The sequence below is a fragment of the Thermobia domestica genome, chromosome 5, assembly GCF_964235325.1.
Source record: "Thermobia domestica chromosome 5, izTheDome1.hap1.1, whole genome shotgun sequence".
Classification (NCBI taxonomy): Eukaryota; Metazoa; Arthropoda; class Insecta; order Zygentoma; family Lepismatidae; genus Thermobia; species Thermobia domestica.
The window spans coordinates 23,694,911-23,715,407 of record NC_137458.1 but is presented as its reverse complement, the minus strand read 5'-3'; the positions used below and the strand labels follow the sequence as shown (position 1 = coordinate 23,715,407).

Genomic DNA, 20,497 nt, shown 5'->3' with positions numbered 1-20,497 from the left:
TGGTAGCCTAGGACCATAGTATGTACCCCTATCAGTATTGGGTGTCTATGTCGTTCCCTTTCATGGGTAAAAAATTGCCAAAAATTCAAATTTCGGGGTTTTTTGACCTAATTTATCCCCTTTGATGAGGTGTTATTACCCTATATAGTTATATGTGCATATACAGGGTCAATTACCTTTCATAAGACATGGGTATATTTGTGCACCCCTTTAAAAATTTGGGAGGAGTACCTTGGCCCACCCCTTAAATTTTGGAAATCGCCCAATTTAAACATTTGGTATAATAGTATAAAACCCTAATATAGATTACTATAAATTTGGGTGGTCCACCTCGTTCCCTTTTAGGGGTATAAAATTGCCAAAATATAAACGTAAGCAATACGTTGTACCATGTGTTTGGTTTTTTTGACCCAATTTATCCCCTTTGATGTGGTCTTATTATCTTATATGGTTATATGGTCATGTATAGGGGTCCATCCCCTATTATAAGACATAGGTACATTCGTGCACCCCGGGAATGGTATCTTGGCCCACCCCTTAAGTTTTAGAAATTGCCAAATTTAAACATTTGGTATCATAGTACTGGACCCTAATATATATTACTATAAATTTGGGTGGTCCACCTCGTTCCCTTTTAGGGGCCATTTTGTTCCGCTTTAGGGGTGAACATGGATACAGTGGTCCACCTCGTTCCCTTTTAGGGGCATTTTTGTTCCGCTTTAGGTGTGAACATGGATACCTTGCAATCGTCCCGAGTTCGATTCTTGGTGCTAGTTTAGGAAATGTTGAATTTAATTTCCCCGCGAAAACGATGGTGATGAGAAATGGGGGAAAACATGAACTTCCTTGACTGAGGATTGAGGCATGGACCTCACACATTAGTGACAAACGCTAAGCGACCGAGCCCCATTGAGAAGTTCAGTTTGTTGATTACTATGCAATGGTCCCGAGTTCGATTCTTGGTGCTAGTTTCAGGAAATGTTAACGTCCCCCTTGAAACGATGATGAGAGATGAGAAAACATCATAAACTTACTTGCTTGCGGATTGAAGCAGAGACCTCACATCAGAAATAAGAGCTGAGTCACCGTACTCCATTGAGAAGTTCAGTTTGTTGATTACTATGTAATGGTCCCGAGTTCGATTTTTTTTTTGTTAGTTTCAGTGCGAACAGTTTCGCGTATGAAAAGAAGACGAGCAGATTTAAACAGATTATGTTACATTACACATTTCATTGCGAGCAGTTTACACTAGGTTTATGTTTCATATAGAAAGATAGAAGATCTGTGTTGTCATCTTTTTACTTCGTGTGCGACTTTGACCTTGAAGAAAACCTTGCTGTCTCAGTGCTAAGCATTGGCGTATACACAATCTTATTGTTTAGTTGGCTGTATTTAGAGATGAATCAGACATTTAAGGTTGTTGGTTCGAATCTAGTTGTGTTCGCTGTAACTCAGTGCCTGAGCAATACTTACCGAGATTTTCCAGTGTTGCCAACACTATCAGAATGAATCGATTCATTTAGTCGGAGCAGTTTCGTGACGAAAACTGATTTTTGTTTTGCACAGAAAATTTTTTCTGAAACAGAATTTTGTTTGTACATAAAAATTTTTTCTGAAACAGAATTTTGTTTGTACAGAAATTTTTTTTCTGAAACAGTTTTTGTTTTGTACACAAAAAATTTCTGAAACAGAATTTTGTTTTCGTACACCAAAAAAATTTCTGTAAACTTTTTTTTCGTAAAATACACAAAAATTTTCTGAATCAGTTTTTTTTTCGTACACTAAAAATTTTCTGAAACAGAATTTTATTTTGTACACAATTTTTTTTTATTTCGTACATGAAAAAAAGTTCTGAAACAAAAATTTAGTTTGATTTTTTTTCGTAAAACATTGATTTATTTTACCGGTAAACTGATTCAGAAAAAAGAAATTGAAATCGCAGTACAGGAAAAGAATTTGATTTTAGAATGTGAAATAAAACACAGAATCATGTTTTTGTACATTTATTTTAGCATGTGAAATAGAATACAGAATTTCTTTTTCTTCAAAGGAAGACGTGTCCGTGACAAATTCTGTAAAGAGAAAATAAAAACCTATGAATATACATGGTAATATTTATTTTGTTTCCTGTGAAAGAAGAAAAACAGATTATTAACATAAACTAACTGATCAAGAGAGTAATGTGAGAAAAAGAAAAGCAAATGTGACGTACCTGAATTCCTTTTTTTTCTCCACTGGTTTCTGCAAGGTGATGTCATCTGAGTTTGTCTCCGTTCGTGCATCGTTGAAGCATGTCCCGTGTTGCGGTTGATTCTTTGCCCCGTCTTTGGGAAGTGATGTTGGTGGAATTAGGAAAAAATATGGCTGTTATTCTGTTCTGGCTTTTTTATACCCATAGGGCAATGTCTCGTATGTGTCTGGTATTAATCGGCGTTTTTTATAGTTGAAACTGTACTTCTTTTCTTCAGGTTTTGTGACAAGATGATGATCGTGGGTTCTGTAAATTTTGTGCAGCGTGCTAATGGAGATTTTTTCACTCGATTGATTTATGATCATTTGCTCCAGACTATTGAAATTTAACTTTTGACTTGCAGTATAATTGAGTGTGAATCCACGAATTTTGCATACATAACTGGTTGATTTCGTGTCGGGATCGTAGATTTCCAAGGCGTACTGTTTTGGGCCACCAGACACGAATTTTTTAATGTATGCTTTTGGTCCAATTGATTCCAGTTCATTTGACATTGAACCAAGAAATACTTCTGGTTCTATTGTGGGCTGTGATGGTCGCTGCGTGAATATCACGGAATCTGTATCGAAATATAGTACTCTTTCTTGCAGCAATTCTAAATATTTGTAAAGTTCCAGACGAGCTTGACACGTTGTAAATGCTCCAAGGACAACATTAGCATTGTGATTTTGTACTGGAACATCATCTTCATACTGCCAATAAAGGTATAAGAACGAATCGTTAACAGGTAAAATTTGATTGACTTTTATATCTGGAGCAGTTAATTTCTGATACAGTTCTTTGGGGTCGTTAATGATGGTCGTTTGGCTGAAATTGTCTCTTATAGCGAGTCGTCCCCAGAAGGCATTCAAACAGAGTTTTGCAAGACTACGACGTGCTGAATTTGAAATTATATTTGCTGCATCCAAAGTTATGCCTTCACGTTGTTGTACCACTTGAATATACTGCTGCTTTTCTTCTTCGGTGACGCAATTGGCAGGCCAACCAGAAGCTTCCAGCTTAGATTTCAAAAATGTGTTAATGTATTCGCCAGTCTTGGTTTCTGGATCATATACGGTGATGTCGTAATCCCAAATTTCGTAAATTTCAATGACTTGATACCCAAGTTCAATGGCTTTTTGAATTTCATAGGACACCCACGTTCCTGTTAGACTTCGTTCACTGTCCGAATGTATACATTCAGAATCTTGATTTAATGCTGTGGCACAGGCAGCACAAAGTGGAAACAACAACTTCTTATTTGAGCGAAATGGAAGTACTGGATGAAACACATTTCTGCTAGGCAAAATCTTCAACTTGACTAATCCGTTGACATCTTGAATGTCGGGCATTTCTGGATCCCCCTGTAGATATATTCGTGGATGCCCTATTGGATACCGTCCACATTTATTCACATAAGGATACAGGGAAACGATATCCAAGAATTTTATTTCTTCGCCTTCATTTTCATTTGCGACGTGATACAATTTAATGGCATTTACACGGCCACCATAGAAGCTGTCTCTTGGATTTAATGGTGTCTTATTAGTATAAGGATGTGTGCTTAAAGAAGAGGCCAATGCTGGATTGGATTTTAACACTTGACGAAATTCACATTCCCACATTTCATGTACTTTATATCCCATGGATCGTAATAACTTCATTTTACGCTGTGTTCTCTCGTAGCGATAGTTCATTGTTTCTTCGGAGTTCTCATAAATGGGCTGATCACGGCCTGTAGGGACACATAGAGGGCAGCCATGATAAAAACAGCCGGCATGCTCATACACGTGTTCCTCTTTAGTGTCGGGATCTTGGTAGTAGCCGTCCAGATGAAAACCAGCAACATAAACTTCTTTCCCTTTGGCCGCATGTAGAATTGAATGACCCTCTTTTTCTTCCATGTAGGCAAGCCACTGCAAAGCAATCCGTGACTGATTGTTTCTGTGACGGTATCCTCGTGCAGGAAGAATGCTAATAGTATTGGGTTTTAAGAAATTTCGTCGAAATAATAAATTGCACGCACTCGCCAAAGTGATAGCCTCCAGGAAAGGATTGACGTGAGTTTCTTGTTCAAAAGTGGTCATAAAAGATATACAAGCCATTCGAAGTACGTTGACGTCCTGGACACAATAGTTCACCAATTCTTCTTGGAAAATAAACGTATCGTTCTGGTGTTCGTTATACCATGTCATGAATTTTTCTCGTTCATCCACTTTCATTTCATCTGCACCATAATAATGGATGTCCGGTAATTTTCCCACATACGTTTGATTTGCAGCAGTATTAAAAAAGTGTGGAAAATATCCCTTGGTCACTGGTAAATGAAATGCTTTGGATAATTTACTTAAAGCCATTGGCATGAAATTTAAGGAGTCAATAAACGATAAGTGATTCACTTTCATGCTTAAAATTTTTGCTCCGTTCAAGATCAAAGTAGGTTTCAATTCATGTTCTTCCACTAAAGATTTAAGAATAAAATGACCATCATATCCCTTAAAGTTATGTGCCAAAGATACAATAAGTTTGATGTTGGATCGTGGTTGACGTAAATACGCAAGAAAGGCATTGATCGGATCATCTTGAAAATTATGTTCCCGCTGTCCACAAACTTCACACGGATGATGTATATCTTCATCTTGAACACAGTTGTAACATACTTGTTGGGCCACCAGTAAGTTGGGCTTATGAATGAACGTGTCTTCATCGAAGAAAGTATCCTGTGTGGCTTCGATATCATAGAAGACAATCATAGCCTTCTTGGCATGTAACACTGATGGAACTCCAGGTTTTAATTGAGTCATATCAGGCTTCATGTAGCATTGGTGGGTAGACGTAACGTGTTTATGGCACACATTACAAAAATAATCAGTACAATCATGTTTTCTTTCCCCTGTATGGACAAACGAATAAATGCGTAGACATTTGGAACACTGTTTCACCATCTTGCATATTGGTTGACCTTTATGGTATGGTACAGTCAGATGATTTGTATAACATGTTTCACCATAAAATTCACGATTGCATTCTGAACATTGCTTCTCCGTGTTGGTCTTACTGCATGGCGGTTTCTGCAAACATTTCTCACACATGGCCGAACAGTTCTTGACGTGTGCAATACGATGATCATATTTTTTGTGGTATGCAGCACAGTAATAGTTGGTAGAAAAAACAGACGTTAATGACGTGATGATGTCATAATGAGAATTGATGCACATTAAATTGATTGAAATCTTGTCTTCGCCACCCGGCCCTTCATACAGAATATCTTCTCCGGAGAAGCTGGTGTATACGGTAAGTTTACAATTTGTCAAGTAGCGTTGCAATTGTCGCAATTCTTCCACGGATCCCCCATGATCTAAATTCACTGATGATCGAGACAAAAGTTCATGTACGTCTGGAATAACAACAAACTTGCGCTGTTTGCGATATTGATTGTACAGTTTCTGATTTGTATCTTTATATTTCTTTAGGCCAATAGCAATCACAATCGCATAAGCCAAACATTTCTTGTCGGTGTTTTTCACTCGTAAAATGCCTTTCTTGCACTTTAATAATTCGTCGTTTGATAAAAGACCTCGACGCACCAATCCAAATCCACGGGGCACATCCACATGATGAAAATATACAATGAACGGTTCGTTCATGAGAAAACTATCGTTACTTTGAAGGATGCGATCAAAGGAAGCCCATAAAGTCTCCAGTGTCAAATTACTTGCACGCCGAAAAGATAGATAAAACGGTTTGTTCTTCTCATCGTGAGATAAAATCGATAATCCAACCATCGATGATTCGTCGACATTTTCCAATAAGTAATCCAGCATCTGTTGAAAGGAGGCCTGAACCCATTCAACAATATCGGTGCCACTGGTCGGAGCATTAATTTGAATTTCCAGCATTCGTCCTTCAAGATTAAAACGCCGATAATGTCTATTGATTTCTCGCAAGACAGTAAAGCCAGAAGTAGCCATATTCAAATAGGAAAAAGGTAAGGTAAGCAAAAAGGAATAGGCAAAGAAAACAAATATCTAAAACGAGAAGAGAAAAAAAAAGCACGAATTAAAATTGAATTCAGAGATCACTACGTTATCAAAATGACTACACGATCAATCCTAAAAGAATTATCATATCTCAAACAGTTCTACTGTTAAAATTTTTATTGTCGTCATACTGGAAATCAAACCCGGGACCAACATGTAACTGACCTAACTTTCTGTAGTGATAAAAAGAATGAATGAAATTGTTTTTCTAACTGTGTTGAGAGAATCATTGTAGTAAGCATTTTTCCTCTGACACTGAACTTTAAAACGTATGACGAACATGAAACGAAAACAAAATCTCATGCGCTTGCTTTTCTCGAGCTAAGGCAAGAAAGACTCGAATTCGTTTCTCGGCGGGAGATCAGATCCCACATTAAACTGTAGGTCCACGTCTCACGTTGTAGGGAACAAAATCGTGCGTAGTTTCTTTGTTTACGTTAATCGTAACTTTCAGAAACTGAGCTAAGTGGTTAGCGTTACGCACATCTGGCCCGGGTTCAACACCCAGTATGCGATCAGATTCAACATTAAGCTGTATTCCTAGCCCCCCACTACTGAAAGGACGCTAAACCAAAATCAACAAATGATATCATTTTCTCGTGCTTACTTCTAATGTGTGGATGTGGCCCGGGTTCAACACCCAGTATGCGCTCAAATTCAACATTAAGCTGTATTCCTAGCACCCCACTACTGAAGGGACGCTAAACCAAAATCAACAAATTTCTCGCGCTTACTTCTAATGTGTGGGATTCCTAATTCGATCCCCGGTCAAGTAAGTGAGGGTTATTCTTCCATTTGCTAAATATTTCATGCTAAAATAAAAACAATGATAACAATGTTATCCTCATGCAAAAGCACTCCATTGATATTAAGAAAACGCGGTTGATACTTACCTCAAATTCAAGGAACGGAGTAAAGTCACGCTGACACAAGAGGTACACCTACGTTCATTCACGATCTTCGTGGAAGTAGAACTTCAAAAAATGAAATTAAGAATTTTATTTAGGTCTGAAACGTGTTCAACTATAAAGTGACATCACTATCAGCCAATCAGAAACGAGGAAAATGAATAAATGACATCACGGAGAACCAATGAAAACACAGCTTTCATCATGTATCATGAGCCGAAACGTGATGTAAGAAGCAATCTGATTGGTTGTGACATTATTCACGTTTTTTCTCCTTACACATCAATCGTTACGACATCTAGTATCGCAATTTTGATCATGACATCATACCGTTGACTCGTTAGTTTAATACGACATTCAAATTACCACATCTAAAATGTGATTCATTTTCCTTAAACTTGATTGAAAAATGTAACACTCATCGATATGTTATGAAACTGTCTTTGACATAAATGTAAAGTTGAGCTTTAAAAGTCCGTCAGCTGAGAAAAATGCTGATGTAGTACTCTTCGTAAAAGCACATGCTGCAATTTCACAATAACAAACTTCTATGCTTAACAACGAGCAGAAATGTGTAATGTAACATAATCTGATCATGTTCTTTTTCATACGCAAAACTACTCGCACTGAATGGAGTACGATGGCTCAGCGTTTTTTTTTTTTTTTTTCCGATGTGTGAGGTCTCTGCTTCAATCCGCAAGCAAGTAAGTTCATGTTTCCTCCTATCATTTCTCATCATCGTTTTCAAGGGGACGTTAACATTTCCTAAAACTAACACCAAGAATCAAACTCGGGACCATTGCATAGTAATCAACACACGTGTACGGTCGCTTAGCGCTTGTCTCTACTGTATGAGGTCCCTGCTTCAATCCTCAGTCAAGTAAGTTCATGTTTCGTCCTATCATTTCTCACCGTTTTCGCGGGGACGTTAAATTCAACATTTCCAAGAATCAAACTCGGGACGATTCCAAGGTATCCATGTTCACCCCTAAAGCGGAACAAAAATGCCCCCTAAAAGGGAACGACGTGGACCACTGTATCCATGTTCACCCCTAAAGCGGAACAAAATGGCCCCTAAAAGGGAACGAGGTGGACCACCCAAATTTATAGTAATATATATATTAGGGTCCAGTACTATGATACCAAATGTTTAAATTTGGCAATTTCTAAAACTTAAGGGGTGGGCCAAGGTATCATTCCCAAAAAAAAAAATTTCAAGGGGTGCACAAATGTACCTATGTCTTATAATAGGGGATGGACCCCTATACATGACCATATAACCATATAAGGTAATAGGACCTCATCCATTGGAATAAATTAGGTCAAAAAAACCAAACACGTGATACAACGTATTGCTTACGTTTATATTTTGGCAATTTTATACTCCTAAAAGGGAACGAGGTGGACCACCCAAATTTATAGTAATCTATATTAGGGTTTTATACTATTATACCAAATGTTTAAATTGGGCGATTTCCAAAATTTAAGGGGTGGGTCAAGGTACTCCTCCCAAATTTTTAAAGGGGTGCACAAATATACCCATGTCTTATGAAAGGTAATTGACCCTGTATATGCACATATAACTATATAGGGTAATAACACCTCATCAAAGGGGATAAATTAGGTCAAAAAACCCCGAAATTTGAATTTTTGGCAATTTTTACCCATGAAAGGGAACGACATAGACACCCAATACTGATAGGGGTACATACTATGGTCCTAGGCTACCACACCAAATTTTTAGATTTGGCAATTTCCTAAATTTAAGGGGGATGGTCCTAGGTACCCCTGCCAAAATTTAGGGGGTGGGCCATGGTATCCCTACCAAAATCTAAAAGGGGTGGTCCTATGTACCCCTAGGTCATTGACCCCTGGGGCACGTAACCCAAAAAATGGGCGCCGGGCGCCCGGGGCGCAAAATTTTGGCGGCGGCGGCGGACGCCACGCTCTGGGGGCGGTAAAAATGGCCTCAAGTCATGCGATTACTACTGTGGCGCGCGAAAAAACCTACTTCCGGGAGTAACTCTCCCGAGCGGGTCGTCAGTAGACAAGATATTTTCTTGATGGAGTCTTGCTTCATGCTGAGTCGTTTTTATCGCCGTATTAAGAGTTTGACTAACGCTTGTTGGAAAAAGTACAACCACGACTTTTCCACACGGGTGAGCAAGCATATTAGGTGAAATCAAGAAAGTTTTTCTTAGCTTGATTTCTAATAATGTGCTTGGTCAACCCTGTGAAAAACTCGTAGTTGGCCATTTTCAATACAAATCTAGTTGTCAAGAAAATTATGACATCCAAGGTATATAAAATAATAGGTAGCCCCTAGTTGGCGTTTAGCGTTCTGATTGGCTCCCTGTCCATGACGTCTTGTGGAGGAACTTTTGCCCATCTTGAAACAGTACACTAACTAGCGTAATTACGTATGCAATATTTCACTTGTTCTCTTCAATGATACTTCACAATACCCAAGGATGTTATAAAATACACGATCTGCCCATATGTATCTTCATCTATTAGGTAACTGAATAACCGCCATATTTGTTGGCTCAAAACATTACGATCTTCATAGATAGTTTGTCTATAGTGTGTCTGTCGTTTATTTTTATTTAAGTCATTCCTTCAGATTTATATTATACAATGGTCACATGCTACACGTATGGGTGTACAAATGGGAGTGAGAAGCATTTACCCGGAATAACCTTTCACAGGTAAGAAAATCGCCAATCAAAGGATTCGTATGGCTGTGACGTATGGCTTCGTGATTTTGTAGTATGGGCAGATCACCTATTTTATAACATCCTTGCTTATACCTCCACGTGACGTCACCGACCACAAAGTATCCTGGGAAAAAATTAGAGCAGAAAGGCTGAATCGAAAGTCTCCCAGTGTGACCATCGCTGCTACTTTCGTACTAGATCTAGTATCTTTTCTAATATTTTAGTGTTCTAGTACGTTCACCAACAAAACTAGTACTTTTTTCCTCCTCTTCTTTTCTCATAAATACATGTGGGAGAGAAAAGGGAATCTCATGAAAATTTGACAATGTACGAAAATTTCTCTGTTCCTTGTAAGTTTTTTCTGCCTGTTTCTTTTTGAGCAGTGGTGTTTACAAGAGCGAAAGTAGGACATAAAATGCTATCGTATAGTGTGATGAGAGTGAATGATTATTTTTTTAAAAATGAAATCTTTAAGTTTTACGTCCCACGGATATGCCGGTTAGGCTAACACAGCATACAAATGGTGTGACAAAATAATGTTGCACTTCGAATATCTTGGAAATAAATTATTCAAAATAAATTGTTGCCAAAAAGTATTTAAAAGACCCTCATCCAGCAATTGTTAATAATAATGGTATGTATGCGTTTCAGATATAAATAACCCTCACCACTACACTCCCAGTTCTCATTCTTGATATCTGAGCATTTGAGATTAAGAAATAAACGTCTATATCTTCTTCTAAGAGATCGTACTTAACTCTGTAGCTGTAAGAATTTCTCAAAACAAAGACACTTAAAATAAAATTTACCGTTCCCCCACCCTCCATTAATCTCGTATTTACAAAGTAATGTTCTTCAAATACGTAGGTCTTTTTTTTTTCTGTGAAAAATTTGTATTCTACAAGCTCTTCCGTCCAGCTGAAATTTGCAATGAACACACTTACTATGCTAATAGAAATACAAAAGATATAGAAATCTTATCTGCATGGTTTACTTTCGATTGCCGAAAATAGGTTCTGCTACGTGAAGTTGCCAGCCGAAAATAGGTTCTGCTACGTGAAGTTGCCAGCCGAAAATAGGTTCTGCTACGTGAAGTTGCCAGCCGAAAATAGGTTCTGCTACGTGAAGTTGCCAGCCGAAAATAGGTTCTGCTACGTGAAGTTGCCAGCCGAAAATAGGTTCTGCTACGTGAAGTTGCCACCTCTCATTTTGTTTTTGATGTAAATTGTTTATAAATCCTGAACAAAACGAAAATTTTGAGAACAACCTGAACAGACTATCTGCATAGTTTAATTTTCAAATTCTGAAAATGGGTTTGAGTTTAAACACATACTTTGGCCACCTTCTTTCACGCTTGGCTTGCTGATGTGTGTGTGCATATGTAGGTTTATCTCGGTATAACAAACGGGTCTGGGAACTCGAAATATTTTCACAACCGGTTCGCCTGAACCGGTGCGAACCGGCTGAATAGCACCACTGCATAAAAATCGAGACTCCTCACCTCCATCATCAGCCCCTGCTCATCGGATCATTACAGCTATCTACAGGAGTACTACATAAACAGTTGCAGGTATAAACTTCAACACCGTAATAACTTAATAGTCTATGTGTAATGTGGTGTCTATATAAAGTTAAATCGTTTGAATATGTCATAACGCCACGATTTTAGGTCTTGAAGCTTATTGGCCACTTCAAGCCAATGCTACTGAACATTAAATTTATTCGTATATTGGACAATATTGTGTTACTAAATTTCAGAATAATTATTCAGTTTTCGTTTTTTTATGAGATACTTGCATTTTCCCAGGCTTGCCCAAATATTTCAGTGATGTCATACTACTGTGCCGGTGCTGTGCCATCAGTTGTAGCTCAGAATAATCTCTAAAAATACTCATAGAATAAAGTGACTATTGGGGATGGAACTGATGCACAACACGGTACTTAATAACTAAATTATGATTGAATTTAAATAAAATTCAAATGTTTCTAATTTGAAAAATGACTAGTAGGGAAAAGGTGAGAGAGAGAGAAAGGTTATGATTGAAAGATAAAGGATGAGCACTAGCCTGATAGATCCAATGAAGCTGGCGTCGTCCTACTCATCTGGAACGACGAATGTTTTCCCCTGGAAGAGCCTGGATAAGCTGGAGACAGTCAACATCTGGATCTCTATCCTGTTGATCTGCAAGGGGCGTCGATAATGCGTCTTTACGATGATGTCCTCCTACACCTTCATTCTACTAGTCTGCTGAATCTTAATGAGTCTGCGGTGATAAACCAACAGAATGGTACTCTTGACTATGGAGCTGGTAATTCTCCAACGGTGCGATCCACTTCTCTCGTCGATCCTGCACCTCTCTTGATCGTGTGTCGAATACCCCTTGTTGTCCTGTTCCTCTTGGTTTTGTGTCACTGAAGAATGATGACTTTGGAGTTCAAAGAATCGGGAAGTATCAGGCTGTGCTTGAAGGTATGCGGAAAGGCAATGAGGAAACTAGTCGTGTTTATTAACAAATATGCGTTTACAAAAGCTGTCTGAGAATGTACAATCTTAATCAAAGTTTCCTTCCGATGAATTTTCAAAAGTTCATGTTTCTTTCGTTAATAATGTAATTTAATAATAATCGAATTTAATGAATTAAATTCACAGCTACTTCTAATACACAGTCACTTCATTTCCAATACACAGTTACTTCACACTACTATAGGCTTCCTGGAACGACTCGATTTACATTTGATTGTTTGTCTGACTGTTTGTACCACGCTAGAGGGCGCAATGTTCAGTCTTTGAATTTGAACTTTTGAGGTTAGAAGCACGACATACTCGAAATTCACTGTATTGATTCATACTTTAGGTCATCTATCTATTGATAAAAGGTAACTATTTTAACACTAGCTGTTTCCTACCTATAGCGTATATGTATTTTAAAGTATTTCAGAGGGCGCCTTTAACCCTTTCAATGTTTTTCCGCATAAAAAAAACACGTGTCGATTTATTTTCTGTTTACTGTTGATGTACCAAATTCGAAGCAAATTGGATGGGAACACTTGGGAAACACCAATTACATTATTTTACATATACAAATCTACACGTATTTTCATTCGATTCGGCCCACTCCTTCCTGTGTAAATACGGTAATAATTACTTTTTTCGGAGGGGGACTTGGCCCCGACACTGTTTTCCCGCACAAACTAAAAACACGTGTTCACTTATTGTTTCCGTTTGTCACTACAAAAACTTTCGTTGCATGTCTTCATTTCCTTTAGGCACTTCTGGCGTATACTTTTTAGCACTTTTAATATTTCGTGATCAAAGGTTGGAAGGGTCTGTGCCCCACCCAACTATTTTTTTAAAGAAAAATACGAAACACTTATTCCCTCATTTTACGTCTACAATATCTGTGCACAATTTCATTCATTCGGTCCATTTCTTCTTGTCTTTCGCCCGTCAACTTTCAATTTTTGGGTGGGCTTTTACGCCTTAAAACCGTTTCTCCCCCCAAAAATTAAAAAAAAACACGTATCGTTTATTCTTTGGGTATTGTTCCTACACAAAGTTTCGTCGCAATTCTTCATGTTCTTTAGGCACTTCTGACATACTATTATTAGCTCTTTTGATATTTCGTGAACAAAGGTTTAGAAGGGTCCGTACGAAATATGTATTCCCTCATTTTACAAAGTATACTTAACACACTCCACAATAACATTGGCAGGATGGAAAGATCACACCGAGAAAACTATCGATAACTGAAGCGATGCTTAAGAAGATGGAGGAACGCGGAAGAGCGAAAACAACGGACATCAAAGAATACAGAAGGCTTAATAATGAATTGAGAAGAGAGACAGTCAAAGCCAAAGAAAAGTACATGGAACAGATAAGTGAAGATATAATGGAACTTCAACGCCGCGGCAGATATGATCTGATGTATCGGAAAACACAAGAATTAGGAGGGGAAGCTAACAAAAGTATACGAACATTTGCAATCGAATATCAACAAAGTCATGTAGTTACCGACCATCAAAGAATTCTTAGAATTTGGGAGGAATACATAAAAGAACTGTATGATCAGAACAATCGCCTCAAAAATATTGCGATCGAAGCAGAGGAAGAGATGGATGATGAAGAAAAAGGACCCAGCATATTGAGAAGTGAAGTAGTACAAGCCATCAAAGACATGTGAAGAAGAAAGGTCATTGGACACGACTACATATCAGCAGAGTTGCTCAAGGGGTTAGGAGACAATGCAATGAAAGGAGTGCCTTCACTTATTAACAAATTATACCTGAGCGGAGAAGCCAAAGGGTTTTTTTAATGTTACAATGATTGAATTACTCAAGAAAAAGCAAGCAAAGAAGTGAACCATTAGCCTGATTTCCCATACTAGAAAGATTATTGCGAGCATACTGAACAGGCTGCTGGAAAGTAAGATAGATGAGAGGTTAGAGGAAAATCAATTTAGATTTCGGAAAGGAAAGGCACCAGATATGCTATTGGGTTTATTTAAATTATATCAGAACGAGTTCTTGACGTGAAGGAAGAGTTGTGTTTGTGCTTCATCGACTGGCATAAAGCTTTCGACCGGGTCAATTGGACCAAACTTCTGAAAATACTTACAGAAATCGGGCTCAACTGGAGAGACCGGCCACTCATTCGTGACCTGTATATACGACAACAAGTGAAGTTGCGCTTGAATCAGGAGAAACCATCAATAGTGTAGTGATTGGAAGAGGAGTCAGACAAGGATGTAGTATATCGCCTCAATTATTCAACATTTACAATAAATGGTTAATGAAGAAAGCACTTATGGGAATTAGTGATTTCAAGATAGGAGAGCAGATCATTAATAAGATCAGGTATGCAGATGATATGGTTATTATAGCTACAACTGAAGGACTACAGGAGATGATTGACACCGGGAAACTATATGGAATTAGAAATCAACCTCTTGTGGAAACGCGCCCACACTGGTCAGAATAGAACAAAGAGAAATTTGAAGAGGTCGATAAGTTCAACTGTCTGGGAAGTATTTTGACGAGAGACGTTTATTGTACCAAAACGATCAGGTCAAGAATTGACATAGTCAAAGAAGCATTCAACAAGATAAAGATCACTCTTTACTAGCAGGCTTATTATTGGACTAAGAAAAAAGTTGGTCAAGTGCTATATATGGTGTATTGGACTGTATGGTTCAGAGACTTGCACACTACGGAAATTAGAGAAGAAATATTTAGAAAGCTTCTAAATCTAGTATTGGAGAAAGATGAAGAAGACAAAATGGACAGAGAGAGTAACAAACGAAGATGTTTAAAACAGATAGGAGAGAAGAGAACACTTCTAGCCAGCATCCTTCGTAGGAAGACCAACTGGATTGAAAACATCTTGCGAAGAAATTCTTCATACCGCTATAGAAGAAAAGATGGAAGAAAAGCGAGGAATAGGAAGAAGAAGAACACAAATCATCGATGATTTCAAAAATAGAAAAAAAAATATTGGGAGTTAAAAAAGGAAGTTGAGATCGACAAACGTGGAGAAAGCGTTTCCAGACCCTAATCTAAAATTAAAAAAAAAAAAAACTCATTAATCCCAGGACCTGGAAACAAGCAGAGGACTCAATAACAATAATAAATTGTATGTAAAATGTCATTGAAGAATCGCCAAAAAAACTTGTGTACAATTTTCGGTGAGAAAAAGAGCCCTTTTTCTATCACTTATTCCTGTAGGTAAGGGACGTGGTGCCCCAGTGGAAGAGGAGCCCTTACCTCTGGTGCATGGAGACCTTGAATCGATCCCCGGCCAAATAAATTTGTGGTAGTCAACATTATGCCCGTGAGTTTTATCGGATGCCCTCGTTTCCTCCCACTTTCTCATTCTACCAAGTCCTCCATCATTATTCATTTGCCTTAATCATCGTCTTCCTAAAAGACATAATCATGAGACGTTAAACTCAAGGATTTCGTTTCTGTACCTGTTTTGTACATTTTTCATCTCGTATAAATATCTAAATTCCATTTTTGTATTATGAAGCACATAACTTCACATTGCGGTCTGGTGGGCAATGAAAATTAAGATGAGCAAGGCGCCCTAAACTCTATTATTATCAGAGTTACAATTAAATGTAAGAGGGAAAGCCATCTCCAAATACGATGTTTTTTAATCTAAAGTGAAGGAATTTTTGAAATCTGACGGGCTGTTTTTTGCCAGTTACCTGGATCCACAAACATAAATGAATGAAGTTAATGGGCCTTATGCAGAGTCGTTTTGAAGAATGATTAACGTCATACTACGAGGTTGACTAAAATATGGTTACCAAAATTGTATTAAGAGTGTCTATTAGGACGTAGTATTTGACAACGTTAATCACACGTGACTAATTAATCTAAGTAGAGTAGACGCTAATCTATTACCCACGGTTTAGCGTGCGACACAACATTTCGTATTTCATGTATTTTCATTTTTACAGACTACGCATGCGCAGAGCTACTTTTCCGTAGTTGCCACATTTATTTTTCTTACCCGATGCATTAGGGTTATACAAGTTAATCATACCCAAATCATTATTTTAGTTGTACTCAATGTAGACTCTGAATACCAAGAAGTGTACCTTCTTTAGTAAAGCTTTAGTATGCTTACTAACTAGTCTGTTCTAACCCTCGATTAACGAATCCTCTCTGAATACTGTCCAATATCTTTTGCGCTAACGTGTCAATGGCCAGTCTCCATTTCAAGCAGTAACTTCATTTACTTGTTATAGGTCCAGGTAAATGGCAACGTTGCATTTTCATTTAACATAGGACGCATTGTACAGCAGTGTTGCCAACCATAGCAGAATTCTGCTACGCGTAGCGACTTTTGAAAACGTATCTTAAAACTATCAATTTTCTTGGAATAGCTTGAAAGAAAGTGAAAAAAATTAGTTTAGAAAGAATTTATTTATTTCAAAAATGCTTAATATAATTTCGTAGAGGGAAAGTACATCAATTTCAATAAACGGGATTGTTCCATTTTCAAGAAAGCTATATGTAAGAGGAGAGAATTGCAAAAGTGAGGGTACGAGCAAGGGCGTCGATCCTGGGGTAGCCGAGCGGGCCCAGGACGCCCAAAGCTCATGTGGCCCCCTATTGTATTTATGAGGGTACAATATTTGGCATAATTTGAGTGCAATTTGTCCTAAAATCTTCATATATATATATATATATATATATATATATATATATATATATATATATATATATATATATATATATATATATATATATATATATATATATATATATACCTTCGCATCTGAATGGGCCCCCCAAATTTACAGAGAAATCGGCGCTTTGGTACGAGGAAGAAAGAGAGAACCCGGAATTCCAACTTCAACGTAAATTTGATATAACTTTATGAGTATTTTACAGAGTTAATATACAATTTACATTCAGGTTTAATTTAGACTAATTGGAAAGACTTAAGAGATCACTCCCAACAAAATTCCTGGGTGCGTGCTGTGAACGGTAGGAAGGATTATTGCATGTGAAGAATAATTTAAATAAACATAATTACTATTTTAGAATGCAAATGTGGGAGGAAACTTCACATGCACGCTAAAAAAAATTACTCTAATTAGGAGCAACCTCCACTCACAAAGTTAAAATGAATTTAGTCAGTCGGTAGAGTCTTATTTAATGAAAAATTAAATTTTGAAAGGTTAAACTATGACATCTGTAACATGAAACTCTAATTTACAGGTTCCTCGTAGTTTTAACATCCATCCTGTGTGTGAAAGTTACCCAATCTTAGCATGAAACACGCTCTCCGTATTCACGACTCATTCATAATCCCAGCATCTGGCCTGAAAAGCAAACAAATAGACAGGAAATGGTAACACATACCTGGCAGCCACACTGACGAAAGGAAAGAGAATCCCAAATTTTGGTTGTAATCCTTTTAATGCGCAGATCCAACATTCCAAGTGAGAACGAATATAATATCATACAAAAACACTCGCGCGCAGTCTCACACTGAGACACGAGAAAACAGAACAAAAACTTTACTTTCTTTAAAATTTTGAATCACCCTTTTCAAAAGCAGAGATCTCGCTTTAATTGTTTGTGCACTTTTCGTTAATTGCGCTGATTTCGTCTTTCTTGAAGTGTTCCTGCATGTCAACACTCCTTACACTGCACTGTGGTGTTTCTTCCTAAGTTGGCGACCAAGGTTTTCTGCATCTACCATCCTCCTTCTGCTTCTGGGTTGCTGCTAGGCTCTTTCCACCGGTGGTTGTCCATCTAACACCTGAGTTATGCTCGGTCAGCGGCGGTTAGGCGGGTTGTCCTCTGTGTCATTGTACTAGCTACTATTGGTACGTGTAGTGGATGATCGCATTATTTCGCCAATATATGAAGCACTTAAATTTCAAACCGCTAAAACACGACTAATGTGTACAAGGCTAAGTACTAAGTCTCTTGTACCGTGAATTATTTAAACAAGCTACAAGGTATAGCACCATTGGTCACAGCCTTAAAAGACAGGCAATGAGTTTGTCTTGACCAATAATATAACTAAAACTCAGCAATCACTGCAAATAACGATAAGCATGTTTCACGGCGCTCGACGTACGATTGAAAAGTTTAATATGGGCGAAGCACTTCACAAAATATTATGAAAAATGTCTCTTCACACCCGCATTTGCCGTACATGTTTTACGTAATGTAATATTAACTCACTGACATTTCAGAGAACCGCACCTTCTCAAATGTTAAGCGTGCTTCCTACACTATCATTCCACTATAAAACTGAGTTCGTAGTAAATGCAGCTTATATTACAATAACTAAATTTTTAGCGGTCATTTCGTAAAACTCAAGTTCGACACACTCACAATGTGTATACTTTCAAACTCAAACACTGTCTTTTCAACACCTAGCTTAACGTGAACGACGTTACCGATTCCAAGATTCAGGAAAAACTGTCCCTCTTGTTTGGTACACTACTGTTTTATTCCCACCGAAGCTCATTGTTTGCTTGAACTTCGTGTTGGGTCAAACCACTATTACCCGCTTCTTCCAAAATAGGTGGGGTAGGTACATCCTTCACCGGAAGGCTTACAGTGACCTACTTAATTCTTCATTCCACAGGTTTTCTTCTTTTTATGCAATTTCTATCTCACCCCAATTAAATTGTTAAATGTCACTATATGTGCTTATTAGCTTATTTAACAAGCTTTACTATAGTATATGACACACACGATTACGATGCCGGGTTACTTGGCAATATTTAAATAAACACACAAAATTATAGTCAACTAGTCACTCAACATGTTCGCGTACTTCTCTTGACAAGTGGAGCCACCTAGTGACGACGAACATAACTTTTTGTCCAAGTGACATTGAAAATCGCATAAACCTGGAATTGATACATTGAAGTTTTTTGATTGTAATATGATTTCTCGATGTAAATACACAATTTAAAGACACTCCACAAATGATATTAAGTTAAAAGAGTCCCAAACAGGGCTGTCATGGTCTGACACATTAAAACGAGTATTATAATATGGCTTGAGAGTTCTCCTCTCCATCATTCAGTATTGAATCTGGTCGATGTTTAAAAAAAAAACTACGGTTTGTGTTTGTCGTTGGATTACCTCTCAAGACCATCAACCAGGCTTATAATTACTATTAGTACAAGCCATTATCATAATTCAAACTATATATCGATCTAAATATATCTAACTACTACGGATACATCCAGAAAGTTTATTTACATATTATAAATCATACACTTGTAGCAAATCATGCTTACGAGAGCAGACGAAAATGATTTCTTAACAGAGACATCTGGCGGATGTTTCTGCACTATTACAATCAGGATTCTGAACGGCTACAACCAGGACTAAAATGAACTCGTCCAAAATTTCAAATTTGTCAAACTTCTCCTCTCTGATAGAAGTTCGTTGACCAAGCGATGCTTCCTGTAACTAGGACGCGAAAAAGGGGTGTGTCATGAAAATATCACACTCCATTGTACCAGCAAATTCGTCACAGATACGCTAAAATTTTGCTTGCTACGAAACTATTGTGCAGGCGGACTTGGTGTCTCCATAGTGTCAGTGTATGTCCCTAACTATAACTACACTAGAAAATGAGACTAGCTCTGCAGATATGCGAAGAGTGGAGCTCATAGTTATTCTACCCAAATAAAGATAGCTACATTGGCCCACTGTTTCTTTCCCACGCTGTGGAAGAACAAGGCTCCTTTAGAAAGGCGAGCTTTCTTAAAGTTTTTTTTTTTTTTTCTGAGGACTTCTCTGCCTCTACTGCAAGCAAAATAGCATATGTGAACTTCCGAATGTTCTATCTTCTCCAATGTAATATTTAAATAATATTAAAATATCGCTGCACCAATATGACGTCCAGTCCTGTTGTTAATCTCTGCTCCCGCTGCTACGTATGCAAAACCAACAAAACATAAATGTAAATTCCCTAATTAAACGATTAAATATTCATAAAATGAAGCAAAAATTTGATATGCAAATATTATATAAACACAGTTCATGTGCTGTTCACAGTGCCTGTACGAAAATTACCATATTTGTCGACTATATTACTTACATTTAACTCCA

The 20,497-nt window shown here is 37.7% G+C and overlaps 1 protein-coding gene across 1 annotated transcript in view; it reads right to left on the bottom strand.

The window, feature by feature from the left end:
* Positions 1 to 19,196, bottom strand: part of LOC145684605 (uncharacterized) — a 54,035-nt gene extending 34,839 nt beyond the window's left edge. The window contains exon 1 of the mRNA XM_081756994.1: positions 17,771 to 19,196. Within this exon, the coding sequence (XP_081613120.1) occupies positions 17,771 to 17,872 (102 nt within the window). The 5' untranslated portion in view covers positions 17,873 to 19,196. The remainder of the gene's footprint in view (positions 1 to 17,770) is intronic.
* Between the last annotated feature and the right edge of the window lie 1,301 nt (positions 19,197 to 20,497).